The following is a 17645-nucleotide window of genomic DNA, read 5'->3' on the forward strand; positions in this document are numbered from 1 at the left end:
AAATGCTCTCTTCTAGATAGGACATGGCCTTTGAACTCATGAACTCACTGCAGTGACCTGCATAAGAACTGCCCAACATCAAGCTAACAAAATCAGTCAACAGGCAATACTGACAGGACTCAGTGGGCTACAAAAAGAAAACAAAAGTTGAAAAAAAAGAAGAGGGCATGAAGCTGGGGGGATTGTGCTGGGAGTGCCTGGGGACAGGGAGAGGAGGGAGTTGGTGGTGGATGCCATGGGATATATTTTTTACATGTATAAAATTGTCAAATAAAACATAGTCTATTGAAAAAAAGAAAAGTTCCTGAAATGTGTCTTTTTCTTTCTTAAAGATAATAGTTCTGTTTCCTTGTCAAATGTTTGTGTCCCCTTTCCCCTTATTTTTAATGTATGAGTTAATATTAATTTGGAAATCAAATTATGACTTCCAGTAATTTAGTATTTTTCTTATTCGTCAAAAGGCAGTGATGTTTTCAGTTTCTGTTTTAGTATTGCACAGATAATTTACGTGAAAGCAAGCATCAGCTTATACTGAAATTGATTTTTTTCTGCAAAAAATTTATTTGACTATTAGAAATATGGGGCACTCATCTTGAAAAGGGAGATGGTACAGAAACAATTGGTTAGAAAGAGGAAGAAAGAAGCCGCCTGAGCTTTCTTGAAAGCGTACAGTGTTGGGAGCGGAAACCATAGCAAGATCAGACTGAGAGAATCGGGAAACACATTGTAGCGTCATGTCTGCTACTTAATAGCCTCCTCTGCTAATTCTGAACTCTAAGATACTTCCGCAGTGGGTTTGAATGGGACAGTCTCCTGTGATAAGTGCAGGGAGGGATTTCTCGCTAGGGCCAGTTCAGGTCACGGTTCTTTTAAAGGTGGTGTGCTTAGGCATAAACTGGTTATTAACATTTTACCGTAGTTCTACTTTCTCAGGAAAGTACCTAACTGCCCCTCCCCCTCCCCCTCTCGTTGTTTCGAAAAACGTAAGAAAAAACGTAGGATGACAAAATTCTCTTTGCCACTGGTTTGCATTGTACCGTCCCCTTAACTCCTTTCTAGGAGCCAGAGGGTCACACTGTACAGTGAAGCAGTTTTTTGGCATTTGTATAAAGCTGAGGTGATCTTTGTGGGAGGTTGCTATGACAATTTGCAAACAGCATAGGCAATTGAACGCCGCAGGAGGTGGCTCCCTTCTGACTGAAGTCTGCACTAGTTGGGGCCTGTACTCTTGGTCCAGCCAGGATCCTGGAGATACCAGGACCCACGAGCCTGGAGACAGACTGGACCCACCACCCCAAGAGGACTCCAGAAACTGGGCATTTCTCAAGAAGGAAGTGCACGGCCTCACTTTCTTTTTCCTCCCTGTCTGCTGGGATTTCTTGAGCTTTTTCCCACTCCTGACAGTTGACGTGGACAAAGGCACCCAGTGTTCCACGCACGGCCAGGCGCAGGTGTGCGACGGGGGTAGGGTGGGACAAATGTTTGTTCTTCGGGCAAAAAGACGCTGTAGACAAAAACGCACAGGGCGGAGAACGTCTCCTCCTGTCTTGGAAGAAGGGAAAAGGAATCCTTTCCTCCTAGCTGAGGCTTTAGAGGTGTCGCTCCCTAGCACACAGAGCTAAAAGGAAGGTGTGTCTCTCCCTGTGGCCGCGCTGGGGAAAGGCTCGGAGTTGTAAGGAAATGGGAGGTGTCTCTGATGTTTATTTTTGCCTAGCAACCCACAGCCAACTGCTTCCCCAGCTGCCGTCCACACGCGCCCGTCTGCCTCCCCTGGTCCTAGCGACTGGAGAGCAGCGGTCACTCGGTGTCAGTAAATCGGGGCGGGCGTGTGTGGCCGATGTGGGAGGGCACCCCTGGTCACTGGCTCAGCTGCAGTCCCTCCTCCTCGGGGCCTGACTTTCCGAGGTGACCCTCACACAACTAAGTTATCTACATGAGAAATCCGGGGAGAGGGGATGCTTCAGCCCCTGGGATGAAGACGGGGGTGGGGTGAGGGGGGTGGGGGGGCAGTATTGTTTGGGAGCAGCCATTAGGAGCCAGGTCTTGGGGCGCGAGGGCAGTGGGAGGGGTCTCTGCAGCGATTTCGGAAGGCGGCCAGCCGCGGTAGGTTGCGCTGCAGGGCCCGCAGGGGCGTTGCAGGGACCCGGAGGCGGGCCCTGGAGGGGCACGGTGGGCTTCCTGGGGGAGCCCAGGGGACCGGCAGATGGCCGGGGGAGAGGCGGAGGGCGAGCCGGGGCTGCGGAGGAGCGTCAGCGGAGGATCGGAGGGGGAGGGACTCCCGTGGGTGCCTGGCTGCGGGTGGGGTGGACGCGAGCTGGGGCCGGGGGGAGTCCGGGGAGGGGCCTGCGGCGGGGGCGGGGCCGACCTTCCCAGGCGCGCGGGCGCCTCCGCGTGAGTGTGCGAGTGTGCATGTTAGTGTGTGTGCGCGGGCGCGCGCGAGCCCGGAGGACGCTCCCGAGCCAGTGGGTCCCGGCGGCCGCAGCCCGCTCCCCGCGGCCCCGATGTGAGGGAATCGGGGAGGCCAGGGCGCGGCTAGGGGAGGGCGAGGCATGTGCACGGCGCGGGGGGTGCTGCAGCCGCCCGAGGAAGAGGAGGACGGCGGCGGCGAGGAGGAGAGCGGGGGGCTCGCGGCGGCGGGCCCGGGCCGAGGGGATGCAGCGGGCTGTGTGTGTCTGGCTGTAGCGGACGCGAGGCGGCGACGAGACGCCGGAGACCCGCGTGAGGGCTTTGCAGGAGACGGCGGCGGCCGCGCTAAGTAGCCGCGGGCCCGGCGGCGGAGGGGCAGCCCTGCAATGCATGTTCCTCTCCAGCGGCCATGTTAACCAGGAAACCTTCGGCCGCCGTTCCCGCCGCCTACCCGACCGGTAAGGACACGGAGCCTCGCGGGCTCAGCTTCGGGAGGGCGCGGGCGGACGCTGCCCCGCAGGAGACGGGACCCTGTGGGTGGCGCGGGCGCTGGCGGCGCATTGTTGCCCGCCTCCGGAGCCGGGTCGGGAGGAACCTGTCCCCGCGGGTCCCGAGCTGCGCGGCCCGGCCTCCCCTCCCCCGGCTCCTGGGACGTGGGCCCAGCAGGGTCGCCAACTTAACTTTGCAGCCCGCGGCCGCGGGAGTGCGCGGGGGAACTGGTCCCGACGCCCCCCGAACTCCCCGGACGCCGCCGGGTTTTCCCTGTCTGGGTGGCTCCTTGCATCCTCTCCCGGGAAGAGGGGTTCGCTAGCCATCGGGGCGGGGGAGGAGGTCTGGGTGGCCCTCTCCCCCTACCCTGACCCTCTTTTGTCTCCTCCCGCGCGTGGCTCCCAGGCCGAGGAGGGGACACCGCCGTTCGCCAGCATCAGGCTTCCCCGGGGATCGGCGCGGGGGCTCCCCGAAGTGGAGTGGGGACCGGTCCGCCCTCCCCCATCGCCCTGCCGCCCCTCCGGGCCAGCAACGCTGCCACCGCAGCCCACACGGTGAGACCCAGCCTGGGGACCGCTGGGGACGAGGCTACGGGGAGGGCCCCAGGCAAACCCCCGGGCTTGCAGGATTCTGACACTGTAAGAAGAGAGGGCCAAGTGCTCCACGCCCCTGGCCAGGGCCTGTCCTCGACGCCGCCCTCTGTAACTTGGGCGAGCCCAAAGCTGCTGCCACAAAGGAGATGCGTGGCGTGGGCCCCTCACTTCCCCTCTGGAGTGAGCCCGCCCACTCCTGAGCTCCTTTTCCTTGGAACTTCCTCCTTGCTGCTCCCCCCCCCCCTTTTTCATCTTTACTTCTCAGAGCCACCCCCCCCCCCAAGCTGGTAAATATCTTCTCCTCCCAACCCCAGGAGTAGTGGGTATTTATAGAAACATGTGTTAGGGGACAGCTAGGCCACCCTGCCCGGAAAATCAATCCCCCAAAGAGCCTCCGAGGCCTGGCCCCAGCCAGCAGGGAGCATCGCCAATTGTCCCTTGCGTGTGTAAGCATGTTTTATGAGTGCTACAGGTTTGAGCACAGCAGAAATTGTAATTAACATTAACAAAAATAAGAGCCACAGCAGCAATCAAAACAAAACAAGCCGCCTCTGTAGGATTCTCTACTTGGATATTATTCAAAAGGAAAGGGCCAACTTTGCTTTGTAGGTGGCAGGGGAAGGGCACCTGACAGGTGCTGTGGTCCCTGGAGAGCCACAAGGGAGGGGGAGCTGAGCCTGTGACTGGTGGCTGCAGAGATTGGCAAGCTGGATTCTACATAACATGTGCCTTTTCTCAGCTCCCAGGGACGGGCCTTGGATGGTGCCTGCCAGCCCAGAGGAGGTGTGTGCTTGGAGTATGTGAAGGTTTTAAAGGTCTCTTTCCTAAAGGCTATCTGTGTATGTTTGGGGGGCGAGGGGAGAACCCCAGGAAAGTTCTTCCTGAGGGTTTGGTAGGCATACAGTTTTGTTGCCAAGTGAAAGTTGCTTTCTTGTAAAAAGTGCCATTTGTGGCCTGCAGGGAGCATCTCTGGGGGTCATGTGTGACAAGGAAGCTTGTTTATTTAGAGCAAACTTGATGAAAGGACAAGTTAGTACAGACTGTAGCTGTGCCAGCTAGACATCTCTATATTGGTCTATGTAGACCAATTTCATAGAAGACAGTTTGTTAGTAATCATTCTTTTTCTTGCTGTGTCTAGTCCTAGGGGCTAGGAATTCCTGACCAAGGATTAGCTAACAGGAGTTGAACTGTTGATGGGAAGGAGAGGGTCTGCAGGTAAGAGAGGCCTTCCTGTTACACAACAGCATTTTAGATAAGGTATTGCCATTGGTTTTAGGGTTTAGGTTTTTTGTTGTTTGGTTGGTTTAAAATCATCTGACAATTTGGAAAATCTACCATCCAGGTTTTATTTTTTTTTTTTTCCATTTGTTGATGTGATCACATGACATAATGTGAACTGGAAAGGAAAATACTTGGTTTGCATCTGGATCCTGGTTTTGTAACCATGGGCTTTGCCTGGTCAAAACTTCTTTGCAATTGAAATATGTAGTGAAATTGGAGAGAAGGTAAAGTTTCCACTATCGGAATAACCTGTGGTGTGCCAGAAACTTCCAGGACTGGTGATGGATGCCTGTGCTTAGCTGTGGCATATGTCTGACTTACCTGTTTTAAGTAAACTTCTGTTGCTGTTCATTATCCGATGCTTGGTTTTGAAAGTGAAGATTTGTGTTTCAAATGTTGTTAGTTTTTATTTCATTTGCATGATAATTTAGATTTCATAGAAGTGTTAAAAGGACGACAGGTTTAATCTGGTTCTACTCCTGTATTTTTTCACGAGAATGCAGACTCCAAAAGTTTAATTGAATTGGTCAAGAGTCCCTGGTTCATTCACATCTGCACTATACAGTTCACACCCTTCTGAGCCTGCATTTAATACACTGCCCAGGACCACTAGTTCTAGGAAATGGTATCAGCTTTATTATCAATTCAAGAACCTTTGCAGATTCATATTCCTATATGTCTTTCAGATTGTTAGGAGTGTTTAGATGTTTAATTCCAGAGAAATTAGACCTGGAAAGCACTAACTTAGACTAAGTAGAAAGGGGCATTAACAAAAGAAAAATAGTGTCCTTGTAGACGCTTGCCTATCTTTTCCCTTGCAAGTGGTAAAGTAACGTAAATATGACTGGGAATTAGGAACTTTGGAATTTTCCTTGGCCATTTGTTTTCTGGTTTTGTGTAACCTTTATTTTACACGGTAGCAATTTAGTTTATTTCTGTTTGCTCTAAAACTAACCCCAGTAACTACTTTGATTCTCTTCCTTTTTTCTTTAGCATTATATGGGAGATAATAAAATACTAATTTAAAAATATTTCATTTTCTTAAAATTTCAAAATATTGTATGTATATAATTTTCCTAACAATTAATGCTGTTTAAATCACTCTTGAGTTACCAGTTATGCCTTTTTTAAATAGTTGGAATTAAAGAATTAAAATTTATATTTAAAAAATGTTTACATTTTAAGTAAGAAAAAGTGGCCATTTAACTCAGCTTCACAGGCTATCAAGATGTTTGAGGAGAGGTTCAATGTTTTTGGACTCAATTTTATTCCCATTACACTACCAACATTTCTAAGATGACTTGAGGGAGTTTATAAAACACCCAGGAGTCTCAGCACAGTGAAGATCTGCAGCTTGCCATTTTGTATTACAAGGGATTAAAGCTACCAGACTTGTTAGACTATTATTCTTATTCTTACATAATTTTTAATACTAAAGTATTTTATGATTGGAGGAGCAGTTTGTAGGTCTCTGCACCTTACCCTGTCTGCTTGTGGATGTTTAAACCGTTGTATTCAGTTCAGTGTGTATTCTGAAGTGAGACACACCATGCTAACATTAGCAAATAGGGCTAATCCATGGTCTCTGACTTCAGGAGGTATGAGTGGGAGTGAGAAGTTTTTAATGTCCTTACCTTTATGATGTGGTCCTGGCGAATGTGTTTTGGAAATGTTCTGGCTTTTCTAGTCCTCTCCCCTTTTGTACTTTTATACATCAGTGAATTGTGTTTTTGAGGTTGATTTCTGAGTTCTACCCTGTTGGATACTCAAAGTCCTCTTCTGTGAGACTTTCAAGTGACTCTCTTTAACTTCTGGAATGTGTAAGGCTCTTCTGTGTTGTTGAGGTGCCTGATACAGGTGTTTTTGAATATGGTGTCCCTTGCCTCAGAGGCACTGAAAGATCTTGTGACTTGGGTCCCCTGAGACATTTCCCAACTCCCTCAGTGTTGACTTTGTGTTTTCTTTTGAAGATGCAAAAACTGTTTCTGAAGATTAACTGTGAGAGATGAAAGTTAATGGGGATTTGATATGTGTGCTTCTATTCTTTACATATTCATTGTGTGCTGTAGGCCCAAATTTATTTTAATAAGGACTTAACAAAGGTAAGAGGCGACCCCATCCCTGGAACTACTTGGGTGCAATAGGTATTAAAACACCTACAGTGAAATGAAGCATAGCTGATAGAACAATACACTGTAGCACAGAGGGAGCTGTGTGCTGTCAGAGGAGTTGAGAGTTCCAGGCATTGAGGAGTGCATAGGAGTTCATCAACTGAAAGGAACATCAATAGGAGGAGGGAGATTCCAAAAGGACAGTAGTAATAGCTGTCACTTGCTCAGTACTATATAAGCACTTCACACACACTACTCTTTTAATCTTCCTAATAGCCCTATGAGGTAGCTTTGAAACCTTTTTACACATAAGGATACTGAAGCTGAGAGATTAGGTACATTGCCCAGGGTCACAAAGTAAGTGGTGGAGCTGGATTCATTCCATGTGTGAAAATCCCTAGGCGCTTATGAAAAAAAACATGTGACCTCATCATCAAGGGCAGAGTATGAAAGTGCATGATGCTTCCAGGGTCTTGGGAATTCAGCTTTGCTCCCCTTGGAAGGAAAGGTAGTGGTGGGTAGATCAGACTGGAAGACCTCAGGTCCTTCAGGCTCTTGTCTTCTTCCTGCACTCATTAGCTGTGGCAATGGAGTGCAGCCACCCACCATAAGCAAAAGCAAGAACATTCTCAGAATCCAACTCTAGAAACACTGTGGGGAGGAGTTTAGGCTAAGAAGCACGCAGGTGGGGAGGTGTAAGAGGCTGCTTCAGTTGTCCCCGTGAAAACAGCAGGAGTATAAGGTGAAATGTTGCTGATGGAAAGGGCATGAGTGAGTAGACACAGAGGCTGCATGATGGTGTGGGAAAGGGGGCAGGTGCTGAGAGGCTTTCCCAGGTATGCATTGCCAAAGACTCCCAGGTATGCAGCCAAAGTGATTATGTGGGAGGAACAGTTTTCTGCTTAACTAAAAGTGAGGGTTATGATAACAGAAAAACACTTTAGTTTAAAATGAAAGTCATGTGTCCATTTGAGCTATCTGTGGGAGAGCGAACTAATTATAAGTTGACCAAGGGTCTTGAACTGAGGACACATGGATTGGCAGGTATACAAGAGGAGCCAGTACAGATAAATAGCCTGTGGGTGCTTCTAAACTTCCAACTGTGATCAGGGAGTTGTGGGAGTGAAAAACCAAGAGAACTGAGGTATGGACACATTATCAGCAGGTGGGTTAATAACTGATACTGTAAAAGGGGACCAAGAAAAAGCATTGGTGGGCCAGTTTATTGGTGAGCGTTTTAATTCTAGGAATTAAAATATTTGTGATCATTTTTGGAATTATGCAAAACATAGTTGCTATAGCCCAAGTCAGAGTAAGTTTTTGATACTCAGAAAGTTTGATTTGCTTATCATTTTAGAAATCCCTAAATCACCAAGGAAAATTTTGTCCTTAATGAAGCCTCATGATTTGTATAGCATAGATAGGGTATTATAGGTTTTTCTTCTGAAATAACCTCCAACTTGCCCTGAAGAGAACACTTCTATAAGAGAAATTTCAAATTTTGGGTCCTTTCAGTCTTGGTGTTTGAAAGGCCACAAAGGAAAGGAGAACGGAGATGAATACTTCAGAAGAAAAGCCACAGACAGAGCAGGGTATGACGGCACATTAGTCATCTAGCGCTTGAGTGGCAGGTAGAGGAAGCGGGGAGGATTGAGTGTTTCAAGCCTAGCCTGTGCTGTATTAGCAAGTTCTTGACCAGCTCTGGCTACATATTGAGACTCTGTCTCAAAGAAGCATAGGAGGAAGGGAGGAGGAGAGGGAGGACAGTAAACAAGCTTGTACTGGTTTTTGTGTATGTGCAAGGCTTTTTCTATTGTACTTCTTAGACCACCTTGCTTTTGACAGAGAATGAGAATACCAACTACAATAATGGATTATATAGTCACTTAGTGTGGAGTATCATCTATGAGTTAAATTATAGAAATCTGCTAAAAATTTCTCTGAAAAATAAAATCCTTGATCCTGTGAAGTCATAGTCAGGCCCAAGAACTGACTTCCACTCTGTTTGGGAGCAGACAGAAGAGAGGGACTCCATAGATGGTCACTGTGCATGCATGCTGCTTGTCAATTAAAGAAAGTCTGAAGGTCATGGTCTCCTTGTAAGGAAGATTTGGAATTTCATTTTATAATCTAGGTGTTCCCAAACCATTTCTTGAATTATTGTGCTACATCTACAGAGCATTTTATTCTTCCAGAAATATGAATAACACCAAACATAGGATTTAGTAGTGGATAATAGGGAAAAGTGCCAATGGGAAAGGAACTCCACCTAATTTACTGAGTTCTGAGGCAGAGCCACTGCCACTTTTGTAGCTAAAGTCCCATTAATACTAGTTGAATGAATGAGGTTGATTATGAATAGCAAGTTATCTTTGAGATTCCAAGTGAAATTCTCCAGCAGGCTGCTTGAAGGAAATCCTAACCAGAGTCTCAGTAGGAGGCTACAGGCCTTTCTTTGCCCTGTCAATTTTGTTTAGACTTGACTATTCAGGGATGACCTCAGCTGCCAGAAATAGAAATTGCTACTTTGTATTTGTATATTAGTTACTTTTCTCCTTGCCTATAGCAAATACCTGTCAAGAACCAACTTAAAGGAGGAAGGGCTTATTTTGGCTCAGGGTTTAAGAAGGGATGCATACAGTGGGGGGGGGGCGGGCAGGAGAGAGGCAGCTGGTCACATGGTCTCTGCCTTTAGTCAGCAGGAAGAGATGAATGCTGGTACTTAGCTCCCTTTCTCCTTTTTATTCAGTCTGGGACTCCAGCTCACAGAATAGTGAGAACCACATTTAGGGTGGATCTTCTCTCCTTGACTAACCCAGTCTAGAAACTGTTTGATAGACATGCCCAGAATTTTGTATCTAGGTGATTCTAGATCCTGTCAAATTAACAGTCAATTATTAGCCATCGCAATACTCGTTGTTAGAACACTGAGTATCCCTACAGCCTATAGAAATACATGTGTGAGTGTTGACCTGTAGACTAGGAGCCCACAGCTGGGGAGTTGCCCAGTTTGTTGGACAAAATGGCTATAAATGATTACTAAAGTTAGTAACACCCCAAAAGTTTTAAAAAGTTAGACATTTGCAAGATAGATAGGAGAGGTGCATCTATGTGAACTCTGTCAGTAGTAGCATATTTTGCTTGTCACTGATATATATTCGTATATATTCATTCCTAGGTTAATGAGGTTTCCAGGGAAGAAGGAAAGACAAAGTACTTTTGGAAGAATTCTTGATATTAGAGAATGTACCAGAAAGGTGGTCCATGCCTGCCTTCATCTAAATGATGTGTAAAGTGTGGAAGGCACTGAGGTCTGGGCATGGATAGCAGTGTAGATAGATAAATTTGCTCATGCCTTTCCTGTTTCATTTCCAAATCAAGTATGGATTGACTAGATGTGCCACCTGTTGCTAAATGTTAGGCATAGAATGGTAATGCAAATGCTTGGTCTCTGCCTCCCAGAGAACTTACTCTGGGACCCTGGTTGTATAGGTGTGGCATTCGTGGGGCCTGTCCTGTCTTTCCAGACCTTGCTCTGTCCACTCTTCTTTTTCCTTTTCTGTGTCACTGCATGCAGGCATCTTGTTCATCCTCTCTACTTGTGTGCTCAGGGGGTCCCTTTTGGGTGTACAGCACTTACATGTAGTGAAATTGATTGTGACCATAGGGTCAGGCCAAATTGGATTTTGTAGAGGCGTAGAGTGGGTGAAGTATGGCTGCTTTATACAGTCACATTTGAGCAAATAGGCCTCTTTCATTCTGTTGATGTTTCATGTCTGAATTCCAGATTGGTGGCGGTAAACACATGATGAACGACCACTTGCACGTTAGCAGCCACAGCCACGGACAGATCCAGGTTCAGCAGCTGTTTGAGGATAACAGTAACAAGAGGACAGTGCTCACAACGCAACCAAATGGGCTTACGACAGTGAGCAAGACAGGCTTGCCTGTGGTGCCCGAGCGGCAGCTGGAGAGCATCCACAGGCGGCAGGGGAGCTCCACCTCTCTGAAGTCCATGGAAGGCATGGGGAAGGTGAAAGTCACCCCCATGACACCTGAACAAGCGATGAAGCAATACATGCAAAAACTCACAGCCTTTGAACACCATGAGATTTTTAGCTACCCTGAGATATATTTCTTGGGTCCAAATGCAAAGAAGCGCCAAGGTATGACAGGTGGACCTAACAACGGCGGATATGATGATGACCAGGGATCATATGTGCAGGTGCCCCATGATCACGTGGCTTACAGGTACGAGGTCCTCAAGGTCATCGGAAAGGGGAGCTTTGGGCAAGTCGTCAAGGCCTATGACCACAAAGTCCACCAGCATGTGGCCCTGAAGATGGTGCGGAACGAGAAGCGCTTCCACAGGCAGGCGGCCGAGGAGATCCGGATCCTGGAACACCTGCGGAAGCAGGACAAGGACAACACCATGAACGTCATCCACATGCTGGAGAATTTCACCTTCCGCAACCACATCTGCATGACGTTTGAGCTGCTGAGCATGAACCTCTATGAACTCATCAAGAAGAACAAGTTCCAGGGCTTCAGCCTGCCCCTGGTGCGCAAGTTTGCTCACTCGATTCTGCAGTGCTTAGATGCTTTGCACAAGAACAGAATAATCCACTGTGACCTTAAGCCTGAGAACATTTTGTTAAAGCAGCAGGGTAGAAGCAGTATTAAAGTGATTGACTTCGGCTCCAGTTGTTACGAGCACCAGCGTGTCTACACGTACATCCAGTCGCGCTTTTACCGGGCTCCAGAAGTGATCCTTGGGGCCAGGTACGGCATGCCCATTGATATGTGGAGCCTGGGTTGCATCTTAGCAGAACTCTTGACGGGTTACCCCCTCTTGCCTGGGGAGGATGAAGGGGACCAGCTCGCTTGTATGATTGAGCTGTTGGGCATGCCCTCCCAGAAACTGTTGGATGCATCCAAACGAGCCAAAAATTTTGTGAGCTCCAAGGGTTATCCCCGGTACTGCACTGTCACGACTCTTTCGGATGGTTCTGTGGTCCTCAATGGAGGCCGCTCCCGGAGGGGGAAACTGAGGGGCCCGCCGGAGAGCAGAGAGTGGGGGAATGCACTGAAGGGATGTGATGATCCTCTTTTCCTTGACTTCTTGAAACAGTGTTTAGAGTGGGATCCTGCAGTTCGCATGACCCCGGGCCAGGCCTTACGGCATCCCTGGCTCAGGAGGCGCTTGCCAAAGCCTCCAACCGGGGAGAAGACAGCAGTGAAAAGGATAACGGAAAGCACTGGTGCTATCACGTCGATTTCCAAGTTACCTCCACCCTCCAGCTCAGCTTCCAAACTGAGGACTAATTTGGCACAGATGACAGATGCCAATGGGAATATTCAGCAGAGGACAGTGTTGCCAAAGCTCGTTAGCTGAGAGGCCCCTGATGCTGGTAATCTGAAAGATACGTCATAGCTGAGCCTTATTGGGTTGAAAAGAGTAGCTCAGACCTGTTTTTATTTGCTCAATAACTCAACTCATTTGTATCTTTTCAGCACTTAATGTAAGACAGTTGTTTGTTTTGTTTTTATAAATACACGGGGACAAATGCTTTAAGTTTTTATACTTTCTGAAACTGATTTTTCTTGTGTTCTAAAAGTACGATGAGCCTTACTGTATTTAGTGTGGCAAGTAATCCCATCAGTGGCAGGCCATTGATTGCTTCATGACTGCCACACATTTACAGATTGGTCAAACACATTCACTATGTTTTCATGGCTCCTCTTCTACTCTCCCCAGGGAGCCGGCCCCCAAGGGCCCTCCTCTCTCCACGCACCAGGTTCATGCACAAGAGCAGTGTGCCCCACTTCCATTTTCCATAAAGTAATCTGGATCATAGTGCTGGTCAAAGGAGAAGGGTCAGGATGAAAATCTCTAAGAAAGACTGCAGTTAAGAGATTTTTTTTTTCTCCTGACATGTGCTCAAATAATTCCACAATAAGATCCTCAAACTTTAAGACTGCCCAGTTAGCATTCTGACATTCTAAAGCCACCAAGCAGCATTTAGTGGATAAATGGAAACTGAGATGTGTGAGTCCTTCCCAAGTTTCCAGTATGATCTGCAAGCTGTTTTGCTAGGAAGCCTCTTATTTATGGAGTTGGTATTCCACCTAATTTTAGAACCTTTCCACAACTGTTCCTTGCTTCCCTTTCTCTTGTCTGTTCCTCTTTTACCACACATCTGTTGCCTGCATTTAGTTTGTCTCCCTTTGGCCGTCTATCCCAGACTGTTAATACAGAAGGAGACATTTGAGCTGTGACTGTGACCATCGTTTCATACTCCAGTTTCAAAAAGAACAGCAGCCTAGCTGCTTCCAGTGGGGATTGCCATAGTTCCAAAGAAGATTTAGCCGACTAGAGTGAGTTCACATTTTTCAGGTGCCGCTGAGGTTCACTTAGCCTGGGAAAATACCAACTCTTTCTTTAGAAAGAAAGAGGGTTGAAATCCTCTTGATGAAGACAAGTCACTGTGGCCATTCAGTCTGGCCAAGTTTTAAGAACACATTTATTGGAGGAGAAGTTCAACCTCAAGTTAAATGGTTTGATTTATTCTTTGCATCATTAGAAGAACCATAGAAATTGCATTCCTCTATTTAGTTTTTCTTTCTTTTTCATTGCACTGATGTTTTTGTGGGAATGACACTTTACCTGGAAAAATAACTGAGAGTTAGGTAAAAGAATATTTTCTTCTCTGAATAATAATTATTTTCACAATGAAAATTTCAGTATTTTATCACTAATGTATGAGCAGTGATAATATATCAGTTTCGAGGCACGTGGAAAGAATTTTTTTAGTATGTGCAATTTAATAGAGAAAGATTTCTGCCTGTTTGGACAATAGGTTTTGGATAGTATGAATTAGAATAAATAACCTTTTATATGCACAGATATTATTGTATTACCTGTAAATTGATTTACAAGTACTTAAAGCACGGTCCCCACTGAGGCCAAGAAAGTTTCCGGTTCCATTCTCTTAATCCTGCATTTTCTCTTACTTTAAAATAAAATAAAATAAAACATGTCATTTTGAACAAAACATTTTTCTTATCTTGAGGTTTTGCCAGTTGATGGTAGAAAATATGCTCAGGAATTATTTCAAATATTTGCCAAAAACCAGTAATAAGATTAGCTTATTAATAAGTTAGTGATATTGCTATTTGCTTTACTATTTAAGGATGTTACTGGTAAATTAATTTCTACTTCTGTACTTAGAAATTATAGCTTATTCCCCCAGTCAAATTTTTTTAGCATACTGTGCACATTTCTGTGTAACCTGTGAAAGTGCAATAATATGTCAATAAGTTACATTTTAAATGATGCTCATGTGACAATACTCCCAATCAGTGGCTTATAGGTTTATTTGTGTATTTATTAAAAATTAGGCTTAAAGGCATAAGAAGTATAGGTTTAGGGGCTTTGTAAAACTATGTGCCTCTTAATGATGGTTAGTGTCTTTAGGTCATTAAAGTAAATGAAAAGTATGTAAGACCTCTTTTCCCTTTACAAGGTTCCTTTTCTACTCTTGTGTGAGGTGTCAGTACCTGAACCTGAGCCTGCCATTATGAACCCCCTATGAGGTGACTGCACCTGTGACAGTTTAGAAACTAACTGACACCACTTCCTTGTCTTTCCCCCACCACACAAAACTGGTTCTACAGGTGTGAGCAGAGCAGAGCGGCATTTGTGATGGTCGTCATTCACAATGCAACCGGAAACTTAAGCCAAACTATAATGTGCAGTGCTGTGGGGCTTTTTTTCTCTGTCTTTTTTTTTTTTGTCCAAATACAGTGAAATTTCCTTTATTCACAAGAGCCGCCATGTTTCAGCATTTAGTAGAGCTGTTTTGACAAGAATCTTAGTTTAATTATGTCTAAAACAAAACTGTTGTATCTTTGTGATTTAAAACCTAAATAAATAAAGGGCTCTGATAGGCTACGAGGAGTTGGCTTGGAAACAGTCCTTGGTCTCACAGGTTACCATTGTCTAGGGATGTCTGAGCTGTTTTCAGATATAGGAATAGCACAGTATCGTCTTATCTCTGGTTGCAGTGTCATTTGACTCCATTTCTTGCACCACCAGAGTGTTCTTACCACTTAAGTGTATCTCTACAACAGTGGAACACCGGAGTGATGCAACACAGTGTAGATTAACACCGTAGAGGAGAAATTGTGCCCTTAGTGTTAACAATGTGCCTTTTGTTCTGAATGCCATGTTGTAGGGCATGCATTTTTTGGCCTCTTTAACTCTGAGCACTAGGCAGTAAGGATGGAACCCACCTCTGCAAATATAACATCTGTCTTAAATATCTAGTTATAGGCCTTAATAGAAACCGTAAGGCATGAATCGTCATTGGGCGCTGAGCACGATAACCATCGGTTAGTTACACCAGAAATTCCTATGTTTAAGGGTTTAAAGATGGTCTTTGTTGTATCTTAACATCAGACTGATTTTTTAAATGATATTTTTTGTTATGCTAACACTAGACAAAAATCAACTGTATTTGTAAAAATTTACCTCAAACCATTTAATTTTATAGTGTGATTTATCCCAGGGCATTTGGTATGAACCAAAGTGCATTCCTTTTATATGTGCCTGGCTCTAGTAAGGATGGCCAGGGATTTTTACAATTTGGGTGCAAGGCACTTAAGCCACTTTTAAACTTAATGGGTGGTGTGGAGTCATAAATGACTCCCAACAGAATGTTAGAAAACACTTTAGGCATCAGTAGCATTGGGCCATATTGGAATCTTAAAAGCATGAATTATTTTAAAGAGAGCATTCATTTTTGTAATTTTTTTCATCAAGAATATTTCTGGTAAGCAGAAGTCTTTTTAAAAACAAAACTGATTTGGTTGGTAAAGGTTTTAATATTGCCCAACATAATGCTGTGGTAGCATTTAAAAACAAAAGTATTTGTGAACTCTCTGTTTCTTGGGGGCTTGTACATCTCTCTGCTATGGACATATATAAAATTAATTGTAATTATACTCAGCTCAACTGCTACAGTTATGTCTAGGCAGTGGCTTGGGTTTTATCGAGCAACATCTTAGACACGTGACTGTAATATGCTGCAACTGTGTGTACTGAAAATATGTGAAAATGGTTGAATGTGGACTGTGTATATATGTATGTAAAATTCTCTGTGAGATGCTGCTGTCGCCACTTAACATGGAAAATGTTCTAGTGGATTTTAATCCTAGTGGCCAGTTCTATGATACTGTATGTATTGTACAGCTGATGGCAGGAGTGAGACTGTTTAGTGAATATTTGTTAAATTTTATTGTTGTGGCCAGAGATAATTTCAGAATAAAATTTTAATGTCCTACCTTACTTCTCTCCCCTTTTCTAACTAAAATTTAACTCCTAATCTATTTCTGGTATTATTCTTGGTCTGTTAGTCTGGAGAGACTTTAGAATGTCAAATGGATAGTTCTGGGTCAGTGGCTTCAGAAGTTAAAACAGTCCATTTTGCTAGTTTGGTCACCAGCCTTCATTTATTTTATTATAAATACGCAAATTCTGACTTAGAAAGACGTAAGGTTTTAGGAGGAAGCTCCTACTAAGACTAAGTCTCAGGATATTCTATTTACCTTTAATAATTTATGTTAATTTTTCCCCATAGGATATCTGCCATGTTCACTACCCTGCCAGAACTTCAGATCCTTGTAACTTCAAGGTGATTGTGAGTCAGGGGAGTGGGGCAGTCAGTCCTTCCCACCAGTCTTCATCATTTCTTGTGCAGAGTCCCAGTCAGTCAATTCACATGCTCCCTCGGGTCTAGCCTGTGCTCTCATATGTGTATGCCTTTACAGTTTTGATCCTTGGTGTTTTATGTGGTTCACATGTGGTTCACATTTTAGTGTCTCCTGACATGGCAGGGTCAGGAAGTAGGACCTGTGAGCTGCAAGTAACTTGTGGTCTGTCGAGCTCAGCTAACACCAAGCTAGAGTTTACTTACTGATGGTAGCAAGCAGATGCTCTGGTGGTGTGTCAGACGTTGTGGGGGCATAGTATATATAGGTAAGCCTTCCCCTCTCAGAAAGAACTACCTCACTTTTTTTTTTTTCACATTCCCTCCTGCACCAGTAGCTGAACAGTTCCGTGACTCCATGTCAATAGGTAGGCTTTGCTAAAAGAAGGGACACTAAGAAGGGACAAAAGCCCAGCTTTTGTCTTAACACAGCTATACCATAGATTTACATATTTGCTAATCTTGCTGCTTAAAGATGGTACTCAGTGTAAAAATGCAAATCAAACAAAAAAACAATTGCTCAAATAGCAAAACTAAAAAATTAATTCTAAGAGATGAGTGGCATATGTATAACTTGGAAGTTGGAGTTGAGGCAGATCTATAGTGCCCTTGACTGAGCCAGGAAAAATCAGTTTCCATCCCTCTTTGCTCAAATCTTTCAGAGCTCTTTCTTAAATTGATGAATGTTATATTCTGTTTGAGTATCTAAAATCACTTCCGTTTTGAAATCAACAACTATACAAATAAATATTCTTGGGACCTCAAAGTTGCATTAGGAAATGTTCTTGGTTACTAACATTGGTACTGGTCTTTTAAAGAAGGAGGGGATGTTTGATTACTTTTGTGTTTTGGAAAGGGCATTTTGGAAAATACCCAGAGGAAGGGTATTTTGGACTTCATTGTTTCAACTTTTTTTTTTTTTTTTTTTGAGATAGGCTCCCATGTAGCCCAGGCTGACCTCAAACTTGTTATGTAGCTAAGGGTGACCTTGAAC

General features: G+C 45.0%; 1 protein-coding gene across 1 annotated transcript; it reads left to right on the forward strand.

The window, feature by feature from the left end:
* Positions 1-2420: 2420 nt before the first annotated feature.
* Dyrk2 (dual specificity tyrosine phosphorylation regulated kinase 2) lies at positions 2421-16230 on the forward strand. The gene is made up of 3 exons (XM_008846961.3): positions 2421-2864; positions 3301-3449; positions 10669-16230. Exons 1-3 carry the CDS (start codon positions 2816-2818, stop codon positions 12274-12276), a joined length of 1806 nt encoding a protein of 601 aa, XP_008845183.1. The 5' UTR covers positions 2421-2815; the 3' UTR covers positions 12277-16230.
* The last annotated feature ends 1415 nt before the right edge of the window (positions 16231-17645 follow it).

The sequence above is a fragment of the Nannospalax galili genome, unplaced genomic scaffold (assembly GCF_000622305.1).
Source record: "Nannospalax galili isolate Female #2095 unplaced genomic scaffold, S.galili_v1.0 scaffold463, whole genome shotgun sequence".
Classification (NCBI taxonomy): domain Eukaryota; kingdom Metazoa; phylum Chordata; class Mammalia; order Rodentia; family Spalacidae; genus Nannospalax; species Nannospalax galili.